We start from the raw sequence: 14,300 nt of genomic DNA, 5'->3' as shown, positions 1-14,300 counted from the left end.
CTGTCAGTGAGTATGGATCGTAAACCCGGGTCTAGTGGATTTCAATGTTTCATTCGATGTTGGATTATTCTTGACTGAATCAAAGGGAACTGGTTCAAATCTAAACTCCAGTGCTGATCAAATGATGATGATGATGATGAGTGATGATGAGTGATGATGATGATGATGAGTGATGATGAAGGGGGGTTCAGACCTCAGCGTGGAGTCCGTCTGACGTGAACAGCTGAGTGACGGTCATCTCATTCTTGGTCAGAGTTCCCGTCTTGTCTGAACAGATCACGTTACAGCAGCCTGACGAAGCAAAGCACAGCAGGAATGTTAACATGAAGTCTCACACACACACACACACACACACACACACACACACACACACACACACACACACGAACACACACACACACACACACACACGGACACACACACACACACGGACACACACACACACACACACACACACACACACACACAGCTTGGACTAAACATCAACAACTAGAAGAAAAGAAACATCTGATGAAACTGACTGAAGCAGATCTGCTTGTATAATCTGCTGACTGTCATCTGTTGTGTTGTTTCAGGAATATTTACTGACTGAGGAGCTAAATAAACTGTAGTTTTATCACAGGCATTATTATAATCTCTTAGTTGAGTTTCTGTTTATTTATTCCAACATTTTTCTCCTCCAGTGTTGAAATACATTTGAAGTTTCAGGTTCTTGAGTGAGTCTCTCACTTCATTTCTGTTAAAAACTCAATCTTTAAATGCTCCTCATGAGTCAGAAACCTGCTCTCGTGGTGGCAGTAACAGCCAGTTGTGATCATGTCCATCAGTCACACATTAAATTGAATCTGCTGTGTTGTATTTGTGATGAACCCACCCAGAGTTTCTACGATGGGAAGCTTCTTGACGATGGCTCGTTTCTGCACCATGCGCATCACGCCGAGCGCCAGCGTCACCGTCACCACGATGGGTAAACCCTCTGGGATGGCAGCTACTGCCAGGCTGAAGGACAGGAGAGGTGATCGGTGATCAGTTATCAATACAACTGTTCACACATCACTGCAGGTACACAATACATCATATTGTTTTATTGGATCAATATAATCGCTGGTTGACAAATGTACTGGTCTGGTTTCAGCAGCTAACAGGCCGGTTGAGATCCGTCACAACTGGGTCCACATCAAAAGTAAATAATGACACGTAGGACTAATTGAAGTTGTCAGTGTTGTTTGTTCATTCCAACTGCGATATGCATTTATATATTTTACATCTCAAGCCCTTTAAAGAAGCTGTATTTACTGGCACGATGGTGCCAAACCTGACGACAGACTTCAGGAAGCTGCACTGACTGTTGTTTCCTCTGAAACCACAAACTGTGTTTTTATATTTCTGAACCTTTTGATGATACTGAACCTTTTTACAGATTAAACTCTATGTTTGTGAGGAGCTTTTAAAGGTTTATATCTTCAGTAGGAATCAATGAGTCACACAGAGACAGTATTAAAGCAACAATTCACCCAGAAAGTAAAATCTAGTCATCATCTCCGCCCTCATGCTGATGGAAAACCAGGTGAAGTTTTTTGAGTCTTTTGAGAGTGAGATGTTCAGATGGATTTTATTCTCATGTGGGTGGTAAATAATAGCTGGAATCAGGACGTGATTAACTCAGCTTAACTTATCATCAAGACTAGAAGCAGAGGGAAACCGCGTTCGAAAAAACTTTTGACACCTCGCCCTGTCCAAAGTGTTTTCATCCATACAGAAATGCAAAAACATGTTTGTGTTTCAGAGGAAACGACAGTCAGTGCAGCTTCCTGAAAAAATAAAACCAGGTCCCTACGTCTGCGACACCTGAAGGAAATGCAGCCTTTAAAAAAAACACCTACATGTGAAGGGTCAACATGTCCGCCATGACAAAGGTCAGTCAGTTATAATCTGATAACAGAGGCGACCTGAGTTTAATCATTTACCAAACACACATGAGAAAACATCAGTGGAGTGGATTTCGGGCTACCTGACACCGATGGTGAACATGTCCAGGATCCTCTTCCCCTGCAGCCAGCCCACCAGCATGATGACTCCTGAGACACAGCACAGGAAACACAGAGTGAACACATGATGTGGAGACGATGAGGATGAAGGCTGATAGACGACGGATGAGTGAAATCAAAGCAACAAACCTATGATGCCGAAGGAGTAGAGCGAGAGCTGCTTCCCCAGCAGGTCCATGCTCTTCTGTAGCGGTGTTTTAGGAGCCTGAACGACACGAACAGGAGACGGATTGTTGAATCAAACGTTTTCACGAGTGGATGTGACAATTACATCGATCACTGACTGACTGTGGTCTGAGCCAGGAGCCAGAGAAACAACACAGCCTGAAACACATCTGCTTGAAATATATAATTGGAAATGTTGTTTTCTGTCTGTTTTTAACTGCGGTGCTTGGAACTTTCTTTACCTCTTTTCATCATATTCATTCACTGGTTTAAACATTTTGGTCTGAGCAACTGTAGATTATGGAGCCAAAGGTAAATGTACATTCAGATAACCTGCAGGAGAACGTACCTCTTCTGCCTGCATCATCTTGAAGACCTCCCCGAACTCTGAGTTCTCTCCGGTTCCGATGACGATGCCCTGAGGAACAAGCACAGCACCATGTTTGTGTCACGTGATATTAATCTTTTTTTATATTGTTTATTCTGCATCTCCAGGACCAATGTTGGATTGAATCTGTGTCTTTTTTTTTTTGTTTGGGGAATATTTGTGAATATTTGTGTGCATTTATAAAAGAATAAAACCAAACCAAGAACAAGTAAACAGGACACTTGTGTAACTTGCGGTTTAAGTTAAGTTCTCAAAAACTCTTAACATTAACTTCTGTTTCCTTCTGACTTTTGATTTGTATCTTTCAGAGATAGATTGATAGAGACAGAGTCTGATAGAAGATGATTAAAACCTGGATTTCCCACAAACTGGAAATATTAAACAAGGAACCAAATATAAACTAGAAATATATTTTAAAGAAAGGATATTTAATAATAATCCAGCTGGTACCTTGGCTTTGCCGCAGCGCACCAGCGTCCCCATGAAGGCGATGTTGCTGCGGGAGGCGATGTCTCCGTTGGTGGAGGGCAGCTGGTGGTAGGTGTACTTGGAGCAGGGGGTGGTCTCCCCCGTCAGACTGGACTCATCCACAGACAAGTCGGTGGACTGAGAGGGTGGAGGAGAGACACTCAGGTCAATAAACACAGAAAGAAGGACTTCACTGAGTCTTTATATTCAGATATGTCCTTCTGCTTCAGGCTGGTCGTTATTGTTGAGTTCATTGTTCAACAGTTCTGCACATTGAGCTGTGTGCTGTGTACTTAATTAACTAGAAGTTCATCAGCTGAACAGGACTAAACTGTATCAACTCATTATCTATTATGGGCAGATTTTTTTGCTTTAGTATTTCCGCTCTCAGATCAGTTCCTTTCTGGACAGTTATAGGAAGTGGAAGCTGTGAATTAAAGCCGTGGTTGTACTGAGCAGCCTTCAGGTGACAGGACGTGTGTAAACAAGTGAGTTCCTGGAAAAATGTATATTCAAGCTCAATAAATCTGGACTTGATGAATAAAAGAAACCCAGTGGAAAAACCATCACAACAACCGCCAGAGGGCTGATGTTTAAACACTGGTGTGCCTTACATGTGTGTGTGTGTGTGTGTGTGTGTGTGTGTGTGTGTGTGTGTGTGTGTGTGTGTGTGTTACGGTGTACCTCGAAGAGGCGGAGGTCTGCCGGGACTCTCTCTCCCACCGACAGACAGACGGTGTCTCCAGGAACCAGCTCTCTGGCCAGCAGGTGCTCCAGGTTCCCCTCCCTGACACTGAGAGACACACATTTCATTTTCAAACGATGTTATTTTTCTTTTATCAAACCAGCATCCAGCAGAAAAACAAAATGAACTCACATTTCACAACAATTCAAAGTAAAACAAAACCCAAGAAACAGGAGAGAAAGTTTCCAAACACACGACCAACAAAGAACAACAGGAGACGATAAAAGGTTTGTTTGTTTTAACTGAGCTCTAAATTTATTGATATATTGATATTATTGATGAGAGGAAGGTCATAAAATACCTTTAAAGCTACATAGAGAGAGAGAGAGAGAGAGAGAGAGAGAGAGAGAGAGAGGGAGAGAGGGAGAGATGGAGGGAGGATGTGAAGAAAAACAAACAAGGCTGATCTGCTGCTGATTGTTAAACCACGAGATCTTCTCAGCTTACAGGCCTGCTGTTACAGGTTCAGCTCAGTTTGATCTGTGTGTGTGTGTGTGTGTGTGTGTGTGTGTGTGTGTGTGTGCTCTGCCAGGTGAAGGGGCAGCTGTTCCTTCTGTCAGCTGTTATTTGAAGTGTAAATCGAGGAGTTAGTTTGAAGACGAACATCAACGTTCAGGCGGATGTCACAACACACCGCAGCCTCAAGTGTCATTTCATTTTGTTGTATTTTATGGACACAGACGATGAGTCTTATTAAAGTCTTATTATGATGAAGAAGGAGATATGTTTCGGAAAATAAGCTTATTATTTCGTGGCCCGATGTTTAATCTTCTTGATGCCGTTTTCCCCGTCTCAGCATTAATTCTGGTATCAGTCCACATGTTGAAAATGTAAGAAGACACTCAGAGAAGCAGGCTGATAACTGTCAGAGAGAGATTGACAGAAACTGTAGTTTTGATTAATCATATTTGGTATTTCAGATTAAAGTGTATTTTGTAGTTGTGAGCATTTGAAGATTCTCCCAGAAATAACATCACAATAATAATAATACACATGTAAGAACTATTTTTCTGTTGTAGACGAAACTATCAAAACGTCTTCGTACTCTGCTCATAAAACTGAACATATCTCAAAAACTAAAATGATTATATAGTTCAAATAAGTTGAAGAGTGTTAAGAAACATTTTGTTCATGTTTCTACATTAAGAAATATTTTGGATCAGTATGTTTTGTGTTTTATTTGGTAGAATCCTGAAAAAAGACAGAGTTTTATACCTTTTTTTAATTTATGACATAATTTCAATACTTTTATCATTAATTATTATTTATTGACTTACGTGACCTTTAAGCTCAGGTTGTACAGATTTCAGGGATGTGAAGCATTTTAAGATATTCCAAGAAATAACATCACAAGAAGCAAAGATATGGATGTCGGCACTGGTGGACCATTTGTATTCAGAGCTCACAGGGTTAAAAAACTAAATTACAGGGGGAATTACTGGAGCAGGAGCTCCTGAACAGTTCTGTCTTCAGAAATGGTTGCAGCCTGTTTGTATGTTTGTATATTTGTATGTTTGTATGTAGAGCAACGTAAATGAATCTGGTAATTCTTAGGTTTATTTCATCTGTGAAACAAAAAGAACATTTTCCAAAGATCTGCTGCTTTTTTCTTTTTCTTCTTAAGCATGTATTATATTTCTTTTAGGAGCTGAAGCTCAACCAGATTAACGTGCTGTAACCACAGAAGAAGAGGAGGAGGATGGATTCAGCTCTCACCAGTGACATTCTGGAGGCACCAGCTTCCCCAGTTCTTCTAAGGACTTCTCTGAGCGGTACTCCTACACACAGACGACCGGCAACAACGCAGCGTTAGACCGACAAACAAACAGCTGGAGCCGTGCAAAATTCATGAATGTACACATAGAAAGATATCCAACCCACACACACACACACACACACACAGACACACACACACAGCAAGCATCTGTTCACTGTTTGTCGTCTCATGAAGTCTTTCACATTCATCATCATGGACTCACCTGCACAAAAGCAACTGTCACGACTATAATAATGGCCTGAGAACAGAACAAAGAGACAGAAGCAGCTGGTTAACCTTCAACATCACCATCGACACCAGCAGAACACCTGAAGCAACTGGACCTTCTGCTGCTGGACTGATGCTGAGTAACATCTGGTTTGAAATCTGAGAGCTGACAGATTCACCTGCTGCTTCATATTCTGTTAATCCTCAACATTGTTCTTGTAATATTTTGACTTTATTTACATAAAGTTGTGACTTTTCTCATATTTTCATTTTATTAATGAAATGTTAAAAGTGTATCTGAAAATACTTTGACTTTCTTTTTGTACCTTTTTCTCCAAAAATACAACTTTCCGCCCGAACTTAATATAAATACTTTTTCCTAAATCTCTTTCATCAAAATAATATGATTTTTGTTTTTCTCGGGGGAAGAAAACAGACGAGATGAACGACTGGAGTGTGCGGCTGCAGTGTGAGGTGTAACGTACCACAGTGATGCTAATGGCGTCATCGAACTGGTGCATGAGAATGCTGATGACGGCCGACGCCAGCAGCAGCAGGATGAGAGGATCTTTGAACTGCAGAGAGAGAGAGAGGCGAGACATCAGTGAACTGGGTTAGAGGCAACTAAACTACAACGACTGTCAATGAATGGCCTATATTCTGACAACTGTGTGCGTGTGTGTGTGTGTGTGTGTGTGTGTGTGTGTGTGTGTACTCGTATTTACTACATAGTGAGGACATCCTGTACGTGTCCTCACGTCTTCATAGGGCTGTTTGACAGTGAAGACTTAGTTTTGAGGGTTAGGTTAGAATCAGGTGACTTTTTCCCTTGTAGGGCAAAAACTTAAACCAAATGGACATTGTGTTGTTAAGGTGCAAAAAGGTTCTTGGATCCAAAGTTCCCCTAACCCTTTGAAAACAGACCTCCTGCAGGCGGCCTTGTGAGATTGTTGTTCACATGATCCTGTTTAAATCAATCTAAACTAAAACTATTAGAGTAAGAGCAGCAGGATAAGACTCGCTGGGGGGAGGGGAGCAGAAAAACAACAACATGGAGAGAAATAGTAGTTTTGAGGACAGTGTATTTTGTAGTTGTGAGCATTTGAAGATGAAGAGTCTGACCTCCAGTGTCACTCGCCCGTCGTGCTCAAAAACATTCATAATTAAAATGACATTAAAAATGATCCAAGCTGAACCTTACTTTGGGCGGCCTGCGAGGACTGATTTGAGTTTTACTGCTCGACACTGAGCTCATTCTGGGATTTGAGGAAAGAGAGGACAGTTTGGGAAATTCTGTAATTCTTTTGGGAGATGAGGGCATGAAGGGAGGACAGGTTTAGAAAGTGGGAACACTTTCACTGTGAGGACATTTTGAAACTTACTGGGATGTTTAGTTTCAGCATCATATTTCTATCAGGGGTCTCGAGTACGAGTTATGTCCTCGCAAAGACAGATATACATGCGTGTGTGTTTGCTGTGATGTATGGACCGGCTGAAACAAGTGTCAGTCATCCGTAGCAGAAAGGCGGAGATCGTTGAGTGAAGCGGGCCAACAGGCCCAGCTCTATTTTCAGCTCCAGCATCCAAATGACCCGGTTTCCACGTCAACGACACGACTGAACACAACAGCAGCAAAAAAGTTTAACTCTTCACCGTTTAATCCACAGAGAGCAGGATTCATCCATCTCGACGTGATGTGACCCGGACCAACTCTAAAACAAGTTACAGGGCCGCAGGTCCGTGCAGCTACAAAGATGTTTTACAGAAGTGGAGACACGCAACAAGATTTTATGACACGTGACAAGAAATTCCTCTAATCTGGTCTGTTTAATGTTTAATAAAGAAGCAGCTCTACGAATCAAACAGACTCCTCTGAGCCAGAGCTCAAGCTCATCACTGCCTCCTTCACAGCTGCCAGAGTCAATCCACTTTCTGAGCCTTTTGTAATTTGTGCATAAATACTCGAAAACCTCAAAATATTAAAAAGGTGTCTCCTTTTGTAAATGTTGGTTAGTCAATAAAAACAGTCTTAGTGAGTAGATTAATGATGTACAGTGCACCAATTATCTGCATCAGTGTTTTTTGAGTCCAATCGCTGATAAAATAAATGAATTTAAAAATGTGATTCTTCAGCTCTGATGTATATTCTTTCTGTCTGCCGACACCACTCTGTGGTCCGGCTCAATGTCCCGTCCACAACACTACCGGACCAGATGCAGGATCTGCATCAAACTCATAGATAGCAGCCATCTTAATATGTCTGATGTTTTTCATTATGTTCCACGTGTTACTCACTGAGACATGAACCAAAATGTGAAAAAAAGACGCTCTCCCGCAATGTTAAAGAAAGTGAAAACATATGTGTGGACTGTCCCTTTATCAGGACCAGCACCAGAGTTAATGGTGTTTATTCTGGCCTGAGATTCATCCTCGTTTCCTGGAAATCGGTTCTGCAGTTTTTGTTTAATCCTGCTGACAAACAAACAAACAAACAGACAGACACGAGTGAAACATGTCGCTGTCAGGCCCGTCAGGTCAAGTGTGAACGGCTTCTACATGGAAACCTGACAGATTGTAGCTGATGGTGACGAGAGATCACGAGTGGAGGAGCTTAAAAACCTTCAGTCTCATCCTCGCTTCCTTTCCTTGTGTCCTCCGTATTCTTCCTTTCCCTCCTCCTCTCCTGCCTTTCTATATTTAACCTCTGTGTTGTTGCTGCTCACAGCGGCCTCGCCTCTCCTACCTCCTCCCTCTCCTCCTCCTCCCTCCCCTCTCCTCTCTCCTCCCTCCCTCTCCTCCTCCTCTCCTCTCCTCTCTCCTCCCTCCCTCTCCTCCTCCTCTCCTCTCCTCCTCCTCCCCTCCCCCCTCCCCTCTCTCCTCCCTCCCTCCTCCTCCCCTCTCCTACCTCTCTCCTCTCCTATCCTCCCTCCTCCTCTCCTCCGGCTGCTCGGCTCAACAGCAGCAGTTTCTGTCCTTGTCAGAGTTCATGTGGACAAAACAGACCAGCAACAAAAAACTTCCCTCCGGCTGCTTTTTTATTTCACTGCTCCAGTCTGACTGAGTCCATGTTCGTCTCTCCTGGTATATTGTTCATCTCTCCTGGTATAACGTTCATCTCTCCTGGTATAACGTTCATCTCTCCTGGTATAACGTTCATCTCTCCTGGTATATTGTTCATCTCTCCTGGTATAACGTTCATCTCTCCTGGTATAACGTTCATCTCTCCTGGTATAACGTTCATCTCTCCTGGTATAATGTTCATCTCTCCTGGTATAACGTTCATCTCTCCTGGTATAATGTTCATCTCTCCTGGTATAACGGTCATCTCTCCTGGTATAACGGTCATCTCTCCTGGTATGACGTTCATCTCTCCTGGTATAACGTTCATCTCTCCTGGTATAACGTTCATCTCTCCTGGTATAATGCTCATCTCTCCTGGTATAATGTTCATCTCTCCTGGTATAACGTTCACCTCTCCTGGTACAACGTTTCCATCGGTCATTGTTCCCAATGAATAAAACCATCTGCGCGCTTTCACTCAGTTTTTCTGTCCATGTTTGCTTTGTACAGCACCTTGTTATTCTGGTTTTAAGAGACGATTTAACGTAAAATCTCTGACTACTATTACCATTATTATTATTGTTATGATGATGACAACTACTACGACTATCATTACAGAGGTGTAATACAAACGTGAAGACGTGAGAGAAAACATCGGCCACATCTCCCTCTCGTCTGCACTGTTACATACTTATTAAATCTGATCGAATGTGTCTACGTGTTTAGTTATTACACAGGAAATACAATGTTGAAGTTTAGGGAGCCAAAAGAGACAGCAACCAAAATAAGTTTTGCAACATATATGTCTTTCACACCGTGATCGGTTATTTCTGGTTGTTTCTCCGTTTTAAATCATCTCCAGCTGCTTCAGTTGTTCAACAGAATGCTGCAACTGTTTTACTGAGAAGCTCCAGAAATGTTTTGTGGACTACGAAAACAAAGAGTGTGATTTACTTCCACATTTCTGATGGCAGATAAAAGGACGACTAAATGAAAATGAAAAGTACAAATGGATTGATTTTTTGGTAGATTTTCAGGCAGTTATGTTAAATAGGTGCACAACACGACGGTGGATGAGATCTTAGATGGTTAAAGGCATTTTTCATTGAGCTCGACTTTAAAGGGCCCTTGAGGAGCCTGATACCGTTTAGTACTTTCATATTCTAACCTTCAAATTTAGGAGGTGATTCATATTTTATTTCAAGGTAATCACACACGAAGAGGTAAAAGTTGAGGCACTCTGCAAAAATCAGTGTGAGTGGGTTAAAAATGTGTTTAATCTTCTGTAACTGTCGTGTATATCTCCCTCAATTCACCCACTTTTCAATAAAACACACGGAGCACTGGCAGCTTCATGTTGTTATTGTGTAGTCTACATACGTTTGAGCTGACACACACAAAATGTATCACTCACTTATTCATATCAAATATAAAAATGTATGAGATATGAACGTGATGTACTATATAAAACAGACAGAACCGTTCTGGTAATTACACTTACAGTTTCCTCTGAACACTGAGTGAGATGACATTGTGTTTCCACGAGCAAACAATGACACTGTGGAGCATGACGAGCCTGCAGACAAGTTATCAGGCTCAAGATAAAAATAGTATGTTAGCTTCGTCCTGGAGCTGCTGCTGGATGTGTCGAGAGCTTCCTGAGACTCGTGTGTTTAATCAGCAGCAACGTGAAAACTGTCAGATTAGAGTGTGAGGACAAACTGGAGTCGATATGTTATTGAATCTGATTTATAGTTTTGATTCGCTTACTGATTTATAATTGGGTTTTTGTGGGGAAATAAAATTTAGGCCTATACAGGTTTTTAGTATCATTGCCATGTTTGAGTCCAAGGGTGTCACTTTGTGTTTTTGGGGGTTCATAAGATTAGATGTAAAAAAAACAAACAGTCTTCAACATGAACATAATGACACATTGAAAATTCATGTATTCTTATGTGTTAGTTAAGATTTCTTGGTGCAAGAGATGCTTTTTTCCTGGATATTTTTTTTAAAATTATGCCTTTAAAAGTGATGGGGACAAAATCAGCCATTTCAAAAAGTGTTGGGGACATGTCCTCAGCGTCCCCAGTGTTAATGACACCTATTTCTGAAGAAACAGATAAAAAAAAAGAAAAAGACATGTCTGTGACTCAGGTGTGCAAACTGTTAAACCGGTTCTCGATGTGTTATTATCTAAAATGGTTGAAATGAGAGAATATTTGCACAAATTGAGTTTAGGTTTTCTTAGTCAAAGCAGAAACCGGCTCAGCCTGCAGGGCTCTGACGCTCTAATAAAACAGGATATTCACGCTCAGTAACGGTCGTGCTGACCGGCTGGAAACAGCAGCACTGGTGCGTAGAAAGTCAAATATTCCTGATAGTTAAGGCCGTGATGTGTAGAAAGGTGTTTCAGCATATTGCTGCTGTCGGCTTTACAGACGTTAAAACTAGTTCTGTTGTCATCTTTTTAGAAGTGAAGTCATGTTTTGGAGCTTTGCTTCGTCTCCTCTCTCATGACTCCTCCTTGTTGAAAAAAGAGACGTTTTAGCATTTTGCTGCTGCTTCCACTCCGACTTGTAATTATCATTTAAGGACATTAAATGGTTTTTCCTCAAACAAAGCCATGACTCCTTCTGTTTGCAAGTTTAGAGACATGAGTTTGACATCATTGCATCACTGTCAGAAAAACATACCTCGATTAAAGGAATTGATAAGCCTGAAGGCAACGACTGTGATGGACTGGACACTTTGTAAACCAGTACTGGTTTCCAGTCCCAACAGCAGTGAGACCACACAGCTCACTGTCAGACCGTCGGCTTCATGTGGTGTGAAAAACAAATAATCGATAACTGTGAAATCTTTTGGGCCACCGGTCACATTTGAAGGGTAACTCAATCGATAAAGTGCTTCCAGTGATCTGGTGAAGGTGCATTGTGGGTAATGTAGGCACCAAGTTCTGGAAAGCATCTCACTCCTTTAACACTGTGATAAACGAATGATCAAAATCGATTTAGAAGAGCCAGAGATATCGTCTTATTTACTCTACACATCTCTTTCTTTTTCAAAACCTGGAGCCTACATTACCCACCATGCAACTGAGTCACTGAGTGACATCACTGGAGACAGAGCGTCACAAGGCTTTAGATGACTTTTTTCACAGTTCCTCCTTGTGATCAATTCCAGCCTTGTTTTATTTTGTCTGCACACATTAGAAGGATCTTATAAATGTGATCTGTTACCTGAGAGATGTATTTCTTCCATAGCGGCTCCTCTTCATTGATGTCGAACTCGTTCCAGCCGTGGTAGGCTCGCCTCCTGCTCACCTCCTCCTGGGTCAGACCCAACTGCAGGTCGGCCTGTCGGCAGCAACACAACCACTTCACTGCCAAGTCTCCTTGCAGGTGTTAACTGGCCCTGCCACAGATTTACTGTAGAGCACCCTTTACTGAATAAACAGGAGGCAGTTCAATGCCAATGTAGGGATCAATGACGAATGAGGATATTGATTTTTTTCCCTGATACCAAATATAACACCTCATTTCCACACAGCTGTGTGTGTGCGTGTGTGTGTCACCCAACAGTGAGTTCACGTGCTTCTTAGATTGTCTCACTTCCCGAGTTGGGAAGTCGATGTACCAACTTCGGTGTGTTCATGTGTGTAATGTTGCAACACGAACAACCAAAAAAGCTGCTTTGCATTTCATCGCTCAGAGCGTTTAAACAAAACAGTGATGGTTCTTTACTTTCAAGACTATTTTTGATTATAATTTGGACAAAAGGACGATGTGAATTGATTACAAAGTGTTATGAACAGAACCATAATTGTTGTCTCAATGCAACATAACTTAAAATGTGCAATATGTAAGATTTTTTGTTGAAAACATAAAAAAATGACAAAAATTATCCACAGGATGTGAAGAAATAACAGTAACAGTCATTATGATGGCTGTGTATTAGTTAGCCAGCTAGCTCTGCCCCATCCCGGTCCAAACAACTATGCTAGCAGTTTGAGTGCCAACACCCCCCCAGTCCTTGCAAGGCTAACTGAGCTAACTAACCAACAGCGGCTACAGTTAAGCAGCAATTTGCAGTTACTCTGGAGATATGCTCCACCTCTCTGTTTAGAGTATGAATTGGACAGGTGGCCAGCTCTTACATGTTGCAGCTTTAAAGTTACTAAACAATAATGAAGCATATGTACAATGAGGCATTATGCTGTAAAAATGCTCCAGACTGAAGAACAGTTAAGATACAGCTGTGTATCCTGGTCTGACGACACCGTACCTGCAGGACACACACTACTTCGTTGACGGGGAGTTCGCTGGCTTTTCTGGAGGTTAGTACCGGGACCATGGTCTCATCTTCACTGGAGGGTTGTCTCTCGGAAAGCTGCAACACAAAGACAGAGAGAAAAACTTAACTTCACACAAGAAGGAAGAGATTCTTCTTCACTGAGCTCCAGGACATTTATCTGTGGGGGAGGTTGGAGGAACTGGACGAGTCAGTCTCGACATTCAGGGAACATTAGCTGAACTCTTTCAGCTGACCTGCGTTCACTTCCACACATTTACAGTCGAGATGAGCCAAGCACAGTCTGATACTGGAGACAGCAGCCTGGAGCTCAGCAGCACAACAACAACAACAACTTGTTTTTATTAAAAGTCCAAGGGTTCAAACTGACGACTTTACGCCTCAAAGAGGTTGAGAAAAATTAAATGCAAAAAATTGGTTCTCTCAGGGTGTGATCGCTTCTCATCGGTCACTCCTGGTTTACAGCTCACGGCTGCCGGCCTGCAGCCTCGACTGATTCAGCACCAAGTGAAATTTATACCGACTTCTGCGACTGAACGCCGTTAATAACACAAGTCAAAACTAAACAACATAATCCACCTCTGCCTGCAGAATTATCACAGTAAAACAACACAGCAATCCCCACGAACAGGGCTTTACAACAGCAGTCACTAAGCCCACCTTCAGATTAAAAGAGTCTAATTACTTCAGACTGATCGCTGCTGGGAAAGAACAGAAAATATTTCAGGTATTTCACGTGTTGGTTCAGTACAAGAGTTCTGCTGTGGACCTGCCTGTGTTTCTGTTCTACAGCTGGAGAGCAACAGTTTATCAATAAGTTGTCAACTACTTGATAATCAACGAATCGGTTTTAAAGTCAAAATTCTCTGATTGCAGCTTCTTAAGTGTGAAGCCAGAAATTATTCACATTTAAGAAGCTGCAATCAGAAAATTCAGACTTTTTCTTTCATATAAAATCGACTCAAAGTGATTATCGATTATCAAAATGGTTGGCAATTAATTTAAGCTGACAGGTAATCGATTCATCCATGCAGCTGAAGTTCAGCTGCGTTAAGTGACGCTGATAAACTGATAAATATTCAAAGAATCCACATCTTGAGCAGGGAGAGCAGGGAGTTTACGGTGGAGACG

The 14,300-nt window shown here is 41.9% G+C and overlaps 1 protein-coding gene across 3 annotated transcripts in view; it reads right to left on the bottom strand.

The window, feature by feature from the left end:
• Positions 1-14,300, bottom strand: part of atp2c1 (ATPase secretory pathway Ca2+ transporting 1) — a 42,088-nt gene that overhangs the window by 14,067 nt on the left and 13,721 nt on the right. For all 3 annotated transcript variants that reach the window (XM_084357839.1, XM_084357840.1, XM_084357838.1), the window contains exons 2-13: positions 13,143-13,247; positions 12,098-12,214; positions 6,284-6,373; positions 5,794-5,829; positions 5,531-5,592; positions 3,754-3,862; positions 3,052-3,207; positions 2,563-2,631; positions 2,178-2,253; positions 2,012-2,078; positions 875-999; positions 194-291 (exon numbers count right to left, since the gene is read on the bottom strand). In XM_084357839.1, the coding sequence (XP_084213965.1) occupies positions 194-291; positions 875-999; positions 2,012-2,078; positions 2,178-2,253; positions 2,563-2,631; positions 3,052-3,207; positions 3,754-3,862; positions 5,531-5,592; positions 5,794-5,829; positions 6,284-6,373; positions 12,098-12,214; positions 13,143-13,247 (1,110 nt within the window). The remainder of the gene's footprint in view (positions 1-193; positions 292-874; positions 1,000-2,011; positions 2,079-2,177; positions 2,254-2,562; positions 2,632-3,051; positions 3,208-3,753; positions 3,863-5,530; positions 5,593-5,793; positions 5,830-6,283; positions 6,374-12,097; positions 12,215-13,142; positions 13,248-14,300) is intronic.

Source organism: Pagrus pagrus, assembly GCF_965226575.1.
Source record: "Pagrus pagrus genome assembly, chromosome: 7".
NCBI classification, from domain to species: Eukaryota; Metazoa; Chordata; class Actinopteri; order Spariformes; family Sparidae; genus Pagrus; species Pagrus pagrus.
Note: the sequence above shows the minus strand (reverse complement) of the source record. Positions and strands in the feature narration are given on the sequence as shown.